General features: G+C 47.7%; 1 protein-coding gene across 3 annotated transcripts in view; it reads right to left on the bottom strand.

Moving 5' to 3' along the window:
- Positions 1 to 17,500, bottom strand: part of LOC146808590 (uncharacterized) — a 54,579-nt gene that overhangs the window by 24,537 nt on the left and 12,542 nt on the right. For all 3 annotated transcript variants that reach the window (XM_085623612.1, XM_085623614.1, XM_085623613.1), the window contains exons 3-4: positions 8,337 to 8,453; positions 3,098 to 3,214 (exon numbers count right to left, since the gene is read on the bottom strand). In XM_085623612.1, coding sequence (XP_085479738.1) covers positions 3,098 to 3,214; positions 8,337 to 8,453 — 234 coding nt within the window. The remainder of the gene's footprint in view (positions 1 to 3,097; positions 3,215 to 8,336; positions 8,454 to 17,500) is intronic.

The raw sequence follows: 17,500 nt of genomic DNA, 5'->3' as shown, positions 1-17,500 counted from the left end.
CACTTCAGAATCAATTCAAAAACTGCTCCTGAGTGCCGCTGTTTATCCTTCTTTCGAGAAGATTCCTCAGTGGTGTGTGAGGGCATATTCCCTCTCAGGGTACATGAGCTGCACTCCTCTCCCTGCTTCTCTTTTTTCCAGAAGATTCCCCAGTGGTGTGTGAGGGCATATTCCCTCTCAGGCTACATGAGCTGCACTCCTCTCCCTGCTTCTCTTTTTTCCAGAAGATTCCTCAGTGGTGTGTGAGGGCATATTCCCTCTCAGGGTACATGGGCTGCACTCCTCTTCCTGCTTCTCTTTTTCCCAGAAGATTCCTCAGTGGTGAGTGAGGGCATATTCCCTCTCAGGGTACATGGGCTTCACTCCTCTCCCTGCTTCTCTTTTTTCCAGAAGATTCCTCAGTGGTGTGTGAGGGCATATTACCTCTCAAGGTACATGGGCTGCACTCCTCTCCCTGCTTCTCTTTTTTCCAGAAGATTCCTCAGTGGTGTGTGAGGGCATATTCCCTCTCAGGGTACATGGGCTGCACTCCTCTCCCTGCTTCTCTTTTTTCCAGAAGATTCCTCAGTGGTGTGTGAGGGCATATTCCCTCTCAGGGTACATGGGCTGCACTCCTCTCCCTGCTTCTCTTTTTTCCAGAAGATTCCTCAGTGGTGTGTGAGGGCATATTCCCTCTCAGGGTACATGGGCTGCACTCCTCTCCCTGCTTCTCTTTTTTCTAGAAGATTCCTCAGTGGTGTGTGAGGGCATATTCTCTCTCAGGGTACACAGTCTGCACTCCTCTCCCTGCTTCTCTTTTTTCCAGAAGATTCCTCAGTGGTGTGTGAGGGCATATTCCCTCTCAGGGTACATGAGCTTCACTCCTCTCCCTGCTTCTCTTTTTTCCAGAAGACTCCTCAGTGGTGTGTGAGGGCATATTCCCTCTCAGGGTACATGAGCTGCACTCCTCTCCCTGCTTCTCTTTTTCCAGAAGATTCCTCAGTGGTGTGTGAGGGCATATTCCCTCTCCGGGAACATGGGCTGCACTCCTCTCCCTGCTTCTCTTTTTTCCAGAAGATTCCTCAGTGGTGTGTGAGGGCATATTCCCTCTCAGGGTACATGGGCTGCACTCCTCTCCCTGCTTCTCTTTTTCCCAGAAGATTTCTCAGTGGTGTGTGAGGGCATATTCCCTCTCAGGGTACATGGGCTGCACTCCTCTCCCTGCTTCTCTTTTTTCCAGAAGATTCCTCAGTGGTGTGTGAGGGCATATTCCCTCTCAGGGTACACAGGCTGCACTCCTCTCCCTGCTTCTCTTTTTTCCAGAAGATTCCTCAGTGGTGTGTGAGGGCATATTCCCTCTCAGGGTACACAGGCTGCACTCCTCTCCCTGCTTCTCTTTTTTCCAGAAGATTCCTCAGTGGTGTGTGAGGGCATATTCCCTCTCAGGGTACATGGGCTGCACTCCTCTCCCTGCTTCTCTTTTTTCCAGAAGATTCCTCAGTGGTGTGTGAGGGCATATTCCCTCTCAGGGTACATGAGCTGCACTCCTCTCCCTGCTTCTCTTTTTTCCAGAAGATTCCTCAGTGGTGTGTGAGGGCATATTCCCTCTCAGGGTACATGAGCTGCACTCCTCTCCCTGCTTCTCTTTTTCCAGAAGATTCCTCAGTGGTGTGTGAGGGCATAGTCCCTCTCAGGGTACATGGGCTGCACTCCTCTCCCTGCTTCTCTTTTTCCCAGAAGATTTCTCAGTAGTAAAAAGCAGAGGGACTTACGTACTCCTTTGTGAGGAAGTCACAGGGTGCAGCGCAGCAAGTCACCTTGTTGCGCTGCACTGCGTGAAAGGGAAAGGGCACAAATGTACCGTATTTAAGGTAATACAATGCGTCCCTTTCCTTTTCCTTGTGCTGGTGCACAATGGGCTGCCTAGTGGCAATGGAAGCACTCGCACCATGGTGCACGGTGCCTGCGTTGTATGCAGGATTGTTTGTGAAGAAAGGGGTACTTTCCTGCACAAAAACAATCCTGCGAGGCATACTACTCTTACCGTGTGTGCTCCAGAATACAACACACATAGAAGGAGGAAAAAACAAGGATAAAGAAAAACATTTCTACTCGTTACTCCTCCCCTGAAAAGGTGTAAGGTTTGGCACATCCCCAGGTTTACAACTTCTTGTAAATCTGAGGAAGCATCAATATCCATGGGAGATGTGTGGGAACACCCACGGCAACGCCTATGGAATGCCTGCCCAGAGCAGAATATTGCAAAGTATTGATTTGCGCTGTGTTGCGTTGCTCCAGATTTTTGACGCCACTCAGAGCCACAAAAACCGGCTTTGCGTGGCTTCAAAAATCAGATTTAGAGGATTGCTTCATGCATGTACAACGTTGCGTTGTGCAAACGCAACGTTACCCTTTCATAAATGAGGCTCTAAGTGTCTTATAAATGTGAGATCTATATGTAACCTATATCTCAGTAAGGGGTGCATACACCAGCTTACACAGGCTGCTGTAGCAGACCTGTTGTGTCATTTTGAATAGTCTCTCAGGGGTGGCATTATACATGCTTCAGCCCCTGGTAGGACTCCGGGGTACCTATGCCCTGGGTACATAGTATACCATATACTAGGGACTTATAAGGGTACCCCAGAATCCAATCTGGAGTGTTCCTAAAGTACTGGTTATCAATTTAGAGCGGAATCAGCTAGGCTGGGGTCCTGGATAGCAGGGCCCCAGCCAGACTAAAGTCGAAAAACAGTGAAACACCAGCAAAAAGTGGAGGTAACTAGAAGAAGCAGATCCCACTCTCCTACAGCAATGCAGCAAGAAGACTTACGGTGCTGCCCGAAGCCAATTAAGGGTGAATGAGGCCCTCAGTCTTTTTAAAGTTCTATCCTCCTTCTGAGTGCCAATTTGACACTCAAGTAGAGGGTGTGAAACATCGCCTTCTCGCTAATTTCACTATTAAACTGACATGCAAGAGTAGAAAAGGTCATTTTTCTGAACTGAAATGTAGTTGCAATTTTGCTGTCGCTTGGTAACAAAAAACTCTGGGGGTGCAGATGTGCCCACGAGTTTGAAGGGAAGGTCTATGTATGATGTCGGCATCGTTCGCACTCACCTGGGCGGGGCCTGCACTCCCCTTCATTGCATCCGTTCTTCTTGAAGCATTCCCTGAATCGTCCGCAGTCCTCGTCTCTGTGGCACCCGCGGCCGCAGTTTTTTCCATACGCGCCATCTAAAAAAAGGACACACACGTGAGGATGACGAGAAACCGCAACTCTATCTAATTCTTGTTTTTTCAATTCACTTTTTCATGCACATTGCAAATGCGAATGTGCACTTTTTGACCCTTTTTATTTGTTCTATAAATATTATTGATTTTTAAGAAGAAAACACCTACCAACCATCCTGTGTTGCAGAAGCTCTGTAATCCATACAGAGGCTGTGTAACCCACGACACAATAAGATGTGGAGCTGCAGGAATGCATGCATGGGTGAGCTCGGTAAGTAACAGCCATCATCAAGGTAAGATACAGAAATAGGGACCTGGGGATTATGGGAGATGTAGTTGCAGTAACTGGAAACATAATGAAGCAGAACTCTATGGGGCTGTATGCAACGTTGTAATGTGAAATTTGTGTCATATAATCGCAACGTTTCTGAGGTCGCTATCAAGAGAGCAACATCGATTATAAAGGGAAATCCAGGAGGGAGGAGGGGTATGGGGGAGGGGAAGTGGGGTCTCTGAGCACTAAGTGTGAGACAGTGTGAGAAAGTGTCTAGGCCCTGAAGATTGGTAGTGGTCGGTGTGTGTGCGCGGTCCTCTCGCATTCCACAAACTGTTTGAGGATCACCAGAATTAACTGGACATTTGGAGATAGGACTGGTGTGTGGAATGAGAGCCGTGGGCTCCTCTCAAAAAAGTAACCCTGGCCCACCATGTGTGGACGGGGAGAGGGTTCAACGGCTTTTCATTCAGACAGGATTCGTTTCAAAGAGATCGCCAGAAGGAGGCCAAGCCGAGCCGTGTCAATGGCTTTAAGGTTCAAGTTAGTCTTCAAGGCCACAATGGGAAAGTCTGAAGTAATCTGAGAATTACAAATAGTTGAGAGAGAGGTTTGTGTGGGAGCCCAGCAGTGATCGAGAAGTGAACTCTGAAAGAGCTTGTGTTTGTGAGAGCAGACTCCTTCTCACAGTCCCAACAGGCGTCCTTTGCCCACAGATCTAATTTAGGTAGCCTATCGGGGTTCCAGTCTAGTAAGGTCAATCTGAAGAAATTGTTTGGAGGAGAGAAGGAGCTATTATATTGCGCAGAGAGAGCTTGCTAATGTTTTTCCAATTGTCCCCTGAAATGTGTTCAAAGACATCAGACTCAAAGAGAGAGAGAGGGAACGAGAGAGAGGCAGAGAGAGAGAGAGAGACATAGGGACAGAGAGAGAGAGGAGCGAGAGAGAGACATAGGGACAGAGAGAGAGACATAGAGAGAGAGAGAGAGAGAGAGAGAAAGAGAAAGAGAAAGAGAGAGAGAGAGAGAAAGAGAGAGAGGAGATAGAGAGGCAGAGAGAGAGAGAGAGACATAGGGACAGAGAAAGAGAGAGAGAGAGAGGGAGGGGAGGAGATTAGCGAGGGAGACTAGAGAGAGGAGAGAACAGAGAGAGACATTCAGACAGAGAGAGAGAGAGACAGAGAAAGAGACAGAGAGAAGGAGGGGAGGAGATTAGAGAGGGAGACTAGAGAGAGGAGAGAGCGAGAGAGAGAACGAGAGAGAGAGAACGAGAGAGAGGGAGAGAGAGACATAGAGGGAGAGAAAGAGAGAAAGAGAGAGAGAGAGAGAGAGAGAAAGAGAGAGAGAGTGAGAGAGAGAGGCAGAGAGAGAGAGTGAGAGAGAACATAGGGACAGAGAAAGAGAGAGTGAGAGAGAGAGAGGGAGGGGAGGAGATTAGCGAGGGAGACTAGAGAGAGGAGAGAACGAGAGAGAGAGAGAGAGAGAGAGAGAGAGACAAACAGAGAGAGAGAGAGACAGAGAGAGAGACAGAGAGAAGGAGGGGAGGAGATTAGAGAGGGAGACTAGAGAGAGGAGAGAACGAGAGAGAGAACACGAGAGAGAGAGAGCGAGAGAGAGGGAGAGAGAGAGACATAGGGAGAGAGAGGAGAGAGACATAGAGGGAGAGAAAGAGAGGGGATATAAGGCACAGCACAGACAGTCAGAGGAGAGAACGAGAGAGACGGACAGACAGAGAAAGAGAGGGAGAGAGACAGAGAGAGAGAGAGAGAGAAGGCAGGGAGGAGATTAGAGAGGGAGACTAGAGAGACGAGCGAATGAGTGAGAGAGAACGAGAGAGAGGGGGAGAGAGAGAGAGAACGAGAGAGAGAGACAGACAGGCAGAGAGACGGGGAGAGAGAGGCGAGAGAGACAGTGAGAGAAGGGGAGAGAGGCAGAGAAAGAGAGAGAGAGAAAGAGAGAGAGAGAGAGAGAAAGAGAGAGAGAGATAGAGAGAAAGAGGCAGAGAGAGACAGAGAGAGAGAGAGACAGAAAGAGAGGGGAGGCAGGGGAGATTAGAGAGGAGAGAGAGAGAGGAGAAAGAGAGAGAGAGAGAGTGAAGGAGGGGAGGAGATTAGAGAGGGAGACTAGAGAGAAGAGAGAATGAGTGAGAGAGAACGAGAGAGAGGGAGAGAGAACGAGAGAACGAGAGAGAGAGACAGAGATAGGGAGGCGAGAGAAAGGGAGAGACAGAGAGAGCGAGAGAGAGAGACAGAGAGAGAGATAGAGAGTGAGAGAGAGAGGGGATAGACGGCACAGCACAGAGAGAGGGGAGAACGAGAGAGAGAGAGGGGGAATGGATGGCTGGATGAAGGGATGCATGGATGGATGGATGGATGCATGGATGCATGGAATAAGAGAGATAGCACAAGTAGGCAAAGGGAGGGATGTTGTTATCAGAATTGTTACCAGGGCTGCTTTTGGAATGCAACATATCATGAGCTCCAGGCGTCTGCATCCTCGATGCTGGGACAGGGTGTTCTTGAGGATGGCCTGGTTCCACTACTAGAAAACACGCTTTGACCATTGTTGGCGCGGTTCCATTTCAGCGCAGGGTTTCCATCCTCAACGTCACTTATTTCAGGCAAGCCATAACCATTCACTCCTACCAGCCTCTCCATTACAGTCTGTAAGCTTTCAACCCCTCACCTCCTGGTCTAGCTCACTTTGAGAGATGGGAGTACAAGTCAGCCCTGGGTGGGCTCTGCGCCGCACACTTCAGAATCAATTCAAAAACTGCTCCTGAGTGCCGCTGTTTATCCTTCTTTCGAGAAGATTCCTCAGTGGTGTGTGAGGGCATATTCCCTCTCAGGGTACATGGGCTTCACTCCTCTCCCTGCTTCTCTTTTTTCCAGAAGATTCCTCAGTGGGGTGTGAGGGCATATTCCCTCTCAGGGTACATGGGCTGCACTCCTCTCCCTGCTTCTCTTTTTTCCAGAAGAATTCTCAGTGGTGTGTGAGGGCATATTCCCTCCCAGGGTACATGGGCTGCACTCCTCTCCCTGCTTCTCTTTTCCCAGAAGATTCCTCAGTGATGTGTGAGGGCATATTCCCTCTCAGGGTACATGGGCTGCACTCCTCTCCCTGCTTCTCTTTTTTCCAGAAGATTCCTCAGTGGTGTGTGAGGGCATATTCCCCCTCAGGGTACACGGGCTGCACTCCTCTCCCTGCTTCTCTTTTTTCCAGAAGATTCCTCAGTGGTGTGTGAGGGCATATTCCCTCTCAGGGTACTTGGGCTGCACTCCTCTCCCTGCTTATCTTTTTTCCAGAAGATTCCTCAGTGGTGTGTGAGGGCATATTCCCTCTCAGGGTACATGGGCTGCACTCCTCTCCCTGCTTCTCTTTTTTCCAGAAGATTCCTCAGTGGTGTGTGAGGGCATATTCCCTCTCATGGTACATGAGCTGCACTGCTCTCCCTGCTTCTCTTTTTCCCAGAAAATTTCTCAGTAGTAAAAAGCAGGGGGACTTACGTACTCCTTTGTGAGGAAGTCACAGGGTGCAGCGCAGCAAGTCACCTTGCTGTGCTGCACTGCGTGAAAGGGAAAGGGCACGAATGTACCGTATTTAAGGTAATACAACGCGTCCCTTTCCTTTTCCTTGTGCTGGCGCACAATGGGCTGCCTAGCGGCAATGGAAGCACTCGCACCATGGTGCACTGTGCCTGCGTTGTATGCAGGATTGTTTGTGAAGAAAGGGGTACTTTCCTGCACAAAAACAATCCTGCGAGGCATACTCCTCTTTCAGTGTGTGCTGCAGACTACAACACACATAGAAGGAGGAAAAAGCAAGGAAAAAGAAAAACATTTCTCCTCGTTACTCCTCCCCTGAAAAGGTGTAAGGTTTGGCACATCCCCAGGTTTACAACTTCTTGTAAATCTGAGGAAGCATCAATATCCATGGGAGATGTGTGGGAACACCCACGGCAACGCCTATAGAATGCCTGCCCAGAGCAGAATATTGCAAAGTAGTGATTTGCGCTGTGTTGCGTTGCTCCAGATTTTTGACGCCACTCAGAGCCACAAAAAACGGCTTTGCGTGGCTTCAAGAATCAGATTTAGAGGATTGCTTCATGCATGTACAACGTTGCGTTGTGCAAACGCGACGTAACCCTTTCATAAATGAGGCTCTAAGTGTCTTATAAATGTGAGATCTATATGTAACCTATATCTCAGTAAGGGGTGCATACACCAGCTTACACAGGCTGCTGTAGCAGACCTGTTGTGTCATTTTGAATGGTCTCTCAGGGGTGGCATTATACATGCTTCAGCCCCTGGTAGGACTCCGGGGTACCTATGCCCTGGGTACATAGTATACCATATACTAGGGACTTATAAGGGTACCCCAGAATCCAATCTGGAGTGTATCTAAAGTACTGGTTATCAATTTAGAGAGGAATCAGCTAGGCTGGGGTCCTGGATAGCAGGGCCCCAGCCAGACTAAAGTTGAAAAACAGTGAAACACCAGCAAAAAGTGGAGGTAACTAGAAGAAGCAGATCCCACTCTCCTACAGCAATGCAGCAAGAAGACTTACAGTGGTGCCCGAAGCCACATAAGGGTGAATGAGGCCCTCAGTCTTTTTAAAGTTTTATCCTCTTTCTGAGTGCCAATTTGATACTCAAGTAGAGGGTGTGAAACATCGCCTTCTCGCTAATTTCACTATTAAACTGACATGCAAGAGTAGAAAAGGTCATTTTTCTGAACTGAAATGTAGTTGCAATGTTGCTGTCTCTTGGTAACAAAAAACTATGGGGGTGCAGATGTGCCCACGAGTTTGAAGGGAAGGTCTATGTATGATGTCAGCATCGTTCGCACTCACCTGGGCGGGGTCTGCACTCCCCTTCATTGCATCCGTTCTTCTTGAAGCATTCCCTGAATCGTCCGCAGTCCTCGTCTCTGTGGCACCCGCGGCCGCAGTTTTTTCCATACGCGCCATCTAAAAAAAGGACACACACGTGAGGATGACGAGAAACCGCAACTCTATCTCTTTCTTGTTTTTTCAATTCACCTTTTCATGCACATTGCAAATGCGAATGTGCACTTTTTGAACCTTTTTATTTGTTCTATAAATATTATTGATTTTTAAGAAGAAAACACCTGTTGTAAATTGAAACCACGATGTGATTAAGCATTTACTAAAGACATGAATTCTCCTTCCTTAGAACATGTCTCTTTCGTTATGTTGACTAAAGTCTGGACTCCATTTTGTATTGTCATGTCTCCACGTGCTCAACACGAGAAGAGTCCTATCTTCGTGTTATTTGCTCTTGTAATCTGCCTAGTAACAGTCTATAAATAGTTCCTTTGTCCGCCTGGCGCATGCCCAGGCTTGACCACATCTGTTATCAGTTAGTCCTTGCTTGACCATGTTTTCGCGGGCTCAAGGAGTATGTCAGCTCCGCCCACATATTGATCTTGTATCGAAAATGTCCATAAAAGGTAACATTCCTTGCCTCATGTTGTATCCACCCACTTATGAGCCCCTCTGTTGTGTATAAAAGGGGACCGTGTACGCAAGTTCTTTGTGCTACTCTATGCAATACTGAAGGGTGTTGTATGGATTGTAGGACCACCCTTAAGGGTTAATAAACTTTGTCTTTGTACTTTGCAGTTTCCGTGCCAACTTCCTTATAGATTCCATTGCAGGAGAGCGAACCCTTGTGTCCTGCGTGCCTAGCTGGGGCCTGTATTCATCAATTGGCGCCCGTCACGTGGGGCTCATCGGCGACTCGGATGCTCGAAGGATTGGTCGCGACGAAGGTGAGGAATTTGGCCGGGGATGTGATCACTGCCAGAGGCACTTTAGTCCTGGCATCCCGGGGTTTTTCTTCCTTCCCTTCCGAGCTGACCATCTGGGTGGCGCCGGTCCTCGACTGAGACCTCTTCTGTTGGTTCTGCCGTGACAGCCGTTTGGGCGAATTTTGGAGCTTGGCAGTTGGAATCTGGACTCTTGATTGGTAAGAACCGTTGTACGGTACTTGCTCCGAGTTTTTTTGAAGCCTGGTTTGGCTATTTGAGTTTGATTTGTGATGACCGGTCATATTTTGTATTGGCTATTGTGAGAATATATGCGTTGCAACACATATAGGCAGGTAATGTGGAGATATTTCTCCGGAACTGTGTAACTTTGAACGGCACAACGTTTAAGTGCCATTTTTGATAATACTGCATATTTTGCATTATATTTGAGCATGCCTGCTTTTAGCGCACTCCGTAAGTGGTGCTGCTGCTTTGGAAACCGGTTAAACCTCGAGGAATCTGCTCCAGCCCCCCCTGAGGGGACTCCTAATAGGGATATGTATGTGAAGCATGGTCTTTCCTCCATAATGTACAGCACAGTATGGAGGAAATATACCAGAAAGGATCCTGAGTTACGGTGGCCGTTGTATGGGTCGTTTGATATGCGTAAGATTGAGTATGTGGAACAGTGTATGTGTAAGCGGCGTGCTCGTCAAGACATGTTTGAATGTGTGCGATTATGGGTGAAGGAAGTGCGTGAGCGAGAGAAACGTGAGAAAGCGCTGTTTGATAAAGAGCAACGGAAGAATGATCATGTGAGAGCACAGGAAGCAAAGCGTCGGGAGGAAAGAGAACAGACGGAGAGGCAAGAGAAAGAGCGTAGGTTGCAAGTCTCGGGTCAATATACTGTTCGTCAGTCACTTTATCCTGTCCTTAATAATCATGACGATGATTTTTATTTATTAGATCGTTCTCCGCCTCCTTATGTCGGCGCGTCTGCCCCGAGGCCACAAGATTCTGGATCGGGTTCGGGTAAGGTAGACACGCGGTCCATGTTATCGACTGAGCGAATGGGTGAGCTTCGGCAAGTTTCCTATCGTGCACTTAAGGGCAAGTTATCCCTTGCTGAGTTGTTGAATTCCTGGGAGTTGTGGCAGGATAGAGAAAAGTTGTATTTTTTGGGCCACTTTTCTGAGGAAGTGATTGCTGCTTTCCGGAAATATTCCAGTGTCTTTGAGCCTGACGATGTGGAATTAGATGCTAAAGCATTGCGTAATGGTGTTTTCTCTCCCTCTAAGGCGCCTGATGCGGTTCGGCGGCTGTTTGCGTTGCGGGACGCGGTGAGGGACCTTAAAGAGAAAGCACGCCAACAAGCTGAGGAGGAGAAGCAGTCGGATTCGCATACCGGAGATGGCCATTCATCCACCTCTCAGTCAGATAAGAGCGACCTAGTGCATGCTAAACCAATGCGAGAGGCGGCGCCTTTGTATGTTCCTCCTAAAGGAGCGGGGACTAGCTCGGATATTACCTCCGCCGATGCTAAGGGATATTTTGTGTATAATTGGGTTTATACTCCCTGGCACAGGGCTGACGTCATGGCATTAAAGAATGCATTGCCTGATCCCCGCAAGAATCCAGCGGCCTTTTACGAAGAAGTCGAGGGGGCCTTGAATTCTTGTACTATGACCTTAGCAGATATAGATTTGTTCTTTGGGCTTATTTTACCACCAGATATGTGGCGATCTGTGTGGAAGGTGGACGATGTTGCCGCTTTTAAGGCTCGGTGGTCTGAGCTTGAGGATGAGGATAGGGAGAGGAAGCCCGCGCAGAAACCACCTCAGCTTATCTTAGATCTCCCTGCTGCTATTCTGACTAAGTTGAAGACAATCATTCCCCCTAAAAAGATTGACTGGAATATGCTAGCCTCGTGTAAGCAGAAAGTTGATGAATCAGTTGCAGATTTCTTTACGCGCTTTGAGGAGACGTTTCATGATTTTAGTGGTCAGTCACTTACGGATGATACGGGTCGACACCTCTTTGCTGATAAATATGTGGCGAATTTACTACCGGCGATCGCAGCCCGCCTAAAAGCGAGTGAAAGTTCTTGGGCCACTGCGACCCCGACAGCCCTCCTGACTATAGCTCAGTACTATGAGCGCCAGGAGCAAGAAGCGAAGGGGCAGGAGGAGAAGAAATCGAAGGATTTAAAAACGAAGGTGATGTTAGCGCAAGTATATGGCCCGCCCCGCCGGGGTGTCAATAGAGGTAGGGGAGGATTTTATGGTCCTCCCTCGGGCCGATCTGATTTGAATAGGAATCAATGTGCGTATTGTAAGCAATCGGGACACTGGGCCAGAGATTGCCCGGCGTTGCATGCTTCGCGTCAGGGACACAATCAGGGTGGCCCGAGAGGTGGAGGGGGTTTCTCGAATTTTAGAGGGAATTCTAACGATCACGCTCGTTTTGACCCTGCCGGGCAGCAACGAGATAGGCCTAATGTTTTCGATCGACAAAACCAGTATCAAGTGTCCGGGATTGACAGTTCTGGGTACCATGATTCTCAGCATGCATAGGAATGCGTTGGCTGGGGGTTAGAATCAGTTGAGGTGCCGGTTGATCAGAAGGGTCCTTACGTATCAGCTGAGGTTTTGGGTTCTACTGATCAGTTCCTAGTGGATACAGGAGCGACTCGTAGTGCGCTGTCTAAACAATTGGTTCCGAGGGCTCCCCCATCTGGCTTAATGGTTACATCGGTAGGGTTTGATGGTACACTCTCCCGAAGCCCTCTTTCGCGGCCCCTCACATTTCAGGTTGATTCTTTTTCTGCACCCTGTCCGTTTATGCTTGCCCCGAACACGCCGGACAACATTATGGGCCTTGATATGTTAAAGCACTTTAGAGCTACGATCCGCTGCTCCCCTGCTGGAGTGCGGGTGATCTTAAATGACAATTACCCCCGGTCTGAACGGATGTGTGTGGTTGCAGAAGATGCTGTGTTAGCTACCCTCCCTTGTGCTTTGTGGGCCACTTCGGATACTGATGTGGGACAGATGGTGATTCCGCCTGTTCACATTAGTGTCCAGGAGGGGGCGGTGTTACCACGCCTTCCACAGTATCGTATTTCGCAGGAGGGGGAAGAGGCTCTTATACAGATTGTGCAGGATTTGATTAAGGTGGGAGTAGTGGAGGAAGTTCCCTACAACGTCTGTAATAGCCCGATTCTACCCATTTTGAAAAAGGATACGGATGCTAAAGTCTATCGGTTTATAATTGACTTGAGAGAAGTGAACAAGATCGTGATACCTCAGTACCCAGTGGTTTCTGATATCACGACGTTGCTTACTTTGGTCCCGCCTACGGCGACCACGTTTTCAGTTATTGATTTGAAAAATGCCTTCTTTTCAATTCCTATTCATCCCGATAGTCGATACCTTTTTGGTTTCACTCTAAATAATAGGTCTTACCGATTTTGTAGAATCCCTCATGGCTACACGGAAAGCCCTAGCATTTACAGTCAAGCTTTGAAAAGACAATTGGACTCCTTTGTTCTGCCCGAGGGTGTCGCCCTCATTCAATATGTCGATGACATCTTGCTGGCAGCCGACACTCCGGAGTTGTGTGAAACGAGTACGTTGTCTTTGCTTTCCTTTTTGGCATCCCACAATCACAAAGTATCTCGGAAAAAGTTACAGTTCTGTAGACCAAAGGTGACTTATCTGGGTCACCTTTTGTCTAAGGAGGGGCGTGCACTCACACCAGATCGTGTCCAAGTAATTCTGGACACGCCGACGCCGTCCACGCAGAAGGACGTGCGTGCATTTTTGGGTCTTGTTTCGTTTTGTAGGCAATGGATACTAGGGTTTTCACACATAGCTAAGCCATTGTTAGCCCTTTTGACAAAAGACACACCTATTCCGCTTCCTTGGACGAATGAGTGTGACACTGCCTTCCAGAAATTGCGACAGGCCCTCTGTTCAGCACCAGTGTTAGGGACTCCTGATTATACCAAACCTTTTTCGCTGTATGTGCATGAGAAAGATGGATGTGCATTATCAGTTTTAGTGCAGATGCACGGCGACAAGCAGCGCCCTTGTGCATATTTTTCGGCTGTACTTGATCCTGTTGCCCGAGCATTGCCTGGTTGTTTTCGCTCGGTTGCGGCGACAGCTGTGTCAATACGCCAAAGCGAGGGAATTGTGTTATCTCATAAGCTGTTGGTATTAGTCCCCCATGCTGTTGATGCCCTGCTTAATCAGGCAAAGACGCAGCATTTGACCAGTGCCCGTTTAACGGGATATGAGCTGACGCTTTTGGCTCCTCATATTACGTTAAAGAGGTGCGTAAGGTTAAATCCGGCCACATTGTTGCCATACCCCGAGACTCAGTCTGAAGCACGGAAAGCACATGATTGTATTCTTGTGACTGAGGAACAAACAAAGGGTCGTATTGATCTCCAGGATACGCCCTTTCCAGATGTAGATGGAGAACTGTGGGTGGACGGGTCATGCCTGAAGCTACCAGATGGTACGACTTCAGCAGCGTATGCAATTACCACATTGCAAACAATAGTGGAGACAGCACGCATACCACAGAAATCAGCTCAAGCAGCGGAACTGATAGCATTAACACGAGCATGTGAGCTCAGTACAGGATTGTGTGTGAATGTTTATACAGATAGCCGGTATGCCTTCGGAGTAGCGCACGATTTCGGCCTGCTCTGGAAGGAGAGAGGGTTTTTAACGTCACATGGAGTACAAATAATGCATGGGGAGTTAGTTCATAATCTTTTAACTGCATTGACATATCCGAAGAAAATTGCCATCGTTAAATGTAGCGCCCATAGGAAAGTAGTCGATAAAGTTGGAGAAGGGAATGCGTTAGCAGACCGGGTGGCACGGGAGACTGCGATGCAGCCCGGTGCTACTGCCATGTATGTAGTGAAGTCGCAAGTAGAAAGATGGCACGATGCGAAGGAAGAAGTGCGAGAAATACAGAGGACCGCCTCTGATAAAGAACGGGAGCAATGGTCCAGTGAGGGAGAATTGGATGATGAGGGTTGCTGGAGAAATAAGCAGATGGATAGATGGAAATTACCCACGGCTTTTGTACAACCTATGGTTCAGATGGCACATGGGCTAGCACATGTTGGAGCTTCCGCAATTGTAAAATTGCTTACCCAAGTCTGGGAGCATGCAGAGATTGCTAGCACGGCAAAGAGAGTGGTGCAGACCTGTATGATCTGCCTGAGGTACAACCCAGGAAAGGGTACTCGAACTCCAGCAGGAGGATTTGTAACACCTACTGCACCCTTTGAGGTTTTGCAGATGGATTACATCCAGCTTGAGCGCTGTAACAATTTGAAGTATGTTCTAGTAGTGGTTTGTGCCTTTAGCAAATGGGTTGAGGCATACCCTACGAAAGACAATACTGCAATGACTACCGCCAAGATGCTGTTGAAGGAGTTCTTCCCTCGATATGGCGTTTGTAGACTTCTGTGGAGTGATAACGGACCCCACTTTATAGCGGATGTTATAAAGTATGTTTTGAAGGGTCTGGGCATCACCCAGAAGTTCCACGCAGTGTTTCACCCTCAATCTGCGGGACTAGTCGAGAAGTATAATGGTACACTGAAGCTCAAGATCGCTAAAATCCAAGCTTCGACGTCTTTGACTTGGCCAGATGCTTCACCGCTGGCGTTATTGTCAATTAGATCGGTACCGCACTCTCGAACCGGTCTTACACCGTACGAGATTGTCTTTGGACGCCCAATGAATATTTGGGGTCCACCAAAACCTAAGACTGTGTATGATGTACCTTGTGTAATAATGAATGATTATCTGGCGCAGTTAACGGATAACTTGGTTTCTATTCATCAACAGGTCCGGGAGGCGCTCCCTGATCGGTCCACCGGTGAAGGACATAGTCTCCGGCCTGGCGACTATGTCATGGTAAAAATCTTTGACAGGACGAACAGCTTGGAGCCGAGATGGGTTGGTCCTGAGCAGGTCCTACTTGCAACGAGGACGGCTGTGCGAGTTTCCAACAGAAAGAATTGGATCCATTCCCTGCACTGCCGCAAAGTACCGCCTGGATTGGTGGAGTCTGCTGTATTGACCGATCAACGAGAAATTCTGGCTGCAGAGAAAGGCCGTGCTGGGGAACCGAACGACACTGAGGAGCTCTTTCCGGACCACGCGACTTCTGGAGGAAAGCGATATCATCTCAGGCCAAGGAAGTGAATCCTTCAGTATCGGGACATGTTGTCAGAACGGCCCTTGGGTTAGTGAAACGGAGAGCCAATGAGGCAAGGGGGGGGGATCAGCCCTGCATTAGTGTAGCGACACCCGTCTTGGCCCGTTGGTGAAGAAATCGACCGCTGCCTAAGGGGAAGAGTTCTGACAAACCTTTTAGTTTCAGGAAGATATTGATTCTTTATTCTGACATGGAGAAAAAGAAAATCCTTTGTGCAACAGGTTTTATGCTCACAGTAGCTATTGTTGGGATAACCACATGGTTTGTGAAGGATGTGACTCCTGCTCGAGAGTTACTTGTGTTGACCACTCCAGTGCCTGAGGAGCACTACTTCTATACCCTTCCGTATCAAGAATTGAAGCATCGTCAGTCTTATTTGAATAACACTTTCATCCAGATGTTGCATCATACCCACGTTGCCACGAATGCTACGAACTGTTGGATATGTGGTATGATGCCAGCTCATCAGAAGAAAGGAGGAACGCCATTCATACCTCTTCCTTTCTCTCATAATGGCTCTTGTAGAGCATGGTACACCTTGCTTTTTGCCACTCGGAAACCCACAGTGGGACGATTACTCTTCAGACTCAATAAAGAATGTCATCAGGATAAAAATGGATATCCGCAAGCGAATGGGACAATTAGGGAATGGGAAGAGTATCGACCAGACAATGAATCGATTCCTTATATTTTCACGAACACCAGAGACACTGTGGGAAAAGACAGATTTGTGATTCAAGTGGAACAAGCTCAAGCGGACCTGTGTGTCCAGAGTGTGGGTTATATTCCTGTTGGTGTTAGTGATTGCATTACCGTATTAAACATCGACGGGTTGAATAACAGTACTTTCTTAGCATCCCATAATACATACTTCGTATGTGGAAATAAAGGTTATTACCGTTTGCCAGCCGGTTGGTCTGGAGTATGTTATGTAGCATTTCTATTGCCTCCTGTATTTTTGGCACCTGCATCCTATCATAAGGATTTGAAGTTGTTAAATAATGTGACTGTAAATAGGTATAAACGTACTCTATTAATTGATGATGTGGATCAGACTGACACCAGTCTGCAGCAGTATATTGATTTTAATTTAGGATTGTTTTTCTTCGTTGGAGCTGCCCTAAATAGTAGGAAAGTTCGAAGGTTAACAAGAGTGGTAGAGGCTGTGACAAACCAAACCGCTGCTGCTCTTGGGAATCTTACGGAAGAATTGCAGATTACTAGAATTGTTGCATTGCAGAATCGTATGGTGTTAGATGTTATGTTAGCTGACCGAGGTGGAGCTTGTAAAATTATCGGAAGTAGTTGCTGTGTGTTTATCCCTGACCACACGCCGTCAGTCTATAATGCTATCAACAGGTTGCATAAAATTGCAGCTGAAATCCATACAGAAAACGGCACTTGGTCCTTTTCTGGATGGTTTTGGGCATTGATCACTGCTTGGGGTTGGAAGGTTTTAACTGGTCTCTGTATAATTGTAGCAGTTCTGTTTTCTTGTTGCATCTGTGTCCAATGTGGTCCCTTGCTCTGTTCCTTATGTGTATCATTCTGTATTCCCGATAAGAAAGCTATTGCCAATGTCACTTATCAGAAACGTTTAGCTAAAGAAGTAGAAGAAATGATGACAATTGACATATACGATGATTATCCTAACAAACCGGATGTCTTCAGTAAATGCTGAAAGGGTCGTCTGTTGTAAATTGAAACCACGATGTGATTAAGCATTTACTAAAGACATGAATTCTCCTTCCTTAGAACATATCTCTTTCGTTATGTTGACTAAAGTCTGGACTCCATTTTGTATTGTCATGTCTCCACGTGCTCAACACGAGAAGAGTCCTATCTTCGTGTTAGTTGCTCTTGTAATCTGCCTAGTAACAGTCTATAAATAGTTCCTTTGTCCGCCTGGCGCATGCCCAGGCTTGACCACATCTGTTATCAGTTAGTCCTTGCTTGACCATGTTTTCGCGGGCTCAAGGAGTATGTCAGCTC

The sequence above is a fragment of the Triturus cristatus genome, chromosome 8 (genome assembly GCF_964204655.1).
Source record: "Triturus cristatus chromosome 8, aTriCri1.1, whole genome shotgun sequence".
Classification (NCBI taxonomy): Eukaryota; Metazoa; Chordata; class Amphibia; order Caudata; family Salamandridae; genus Triturus; species Triturus cristatus.
The sequence above is the reverse complement of the archived record's forward strand: the minus strand, read 5'-3'. Positions and strand labels throughout refer to the sequence as shown.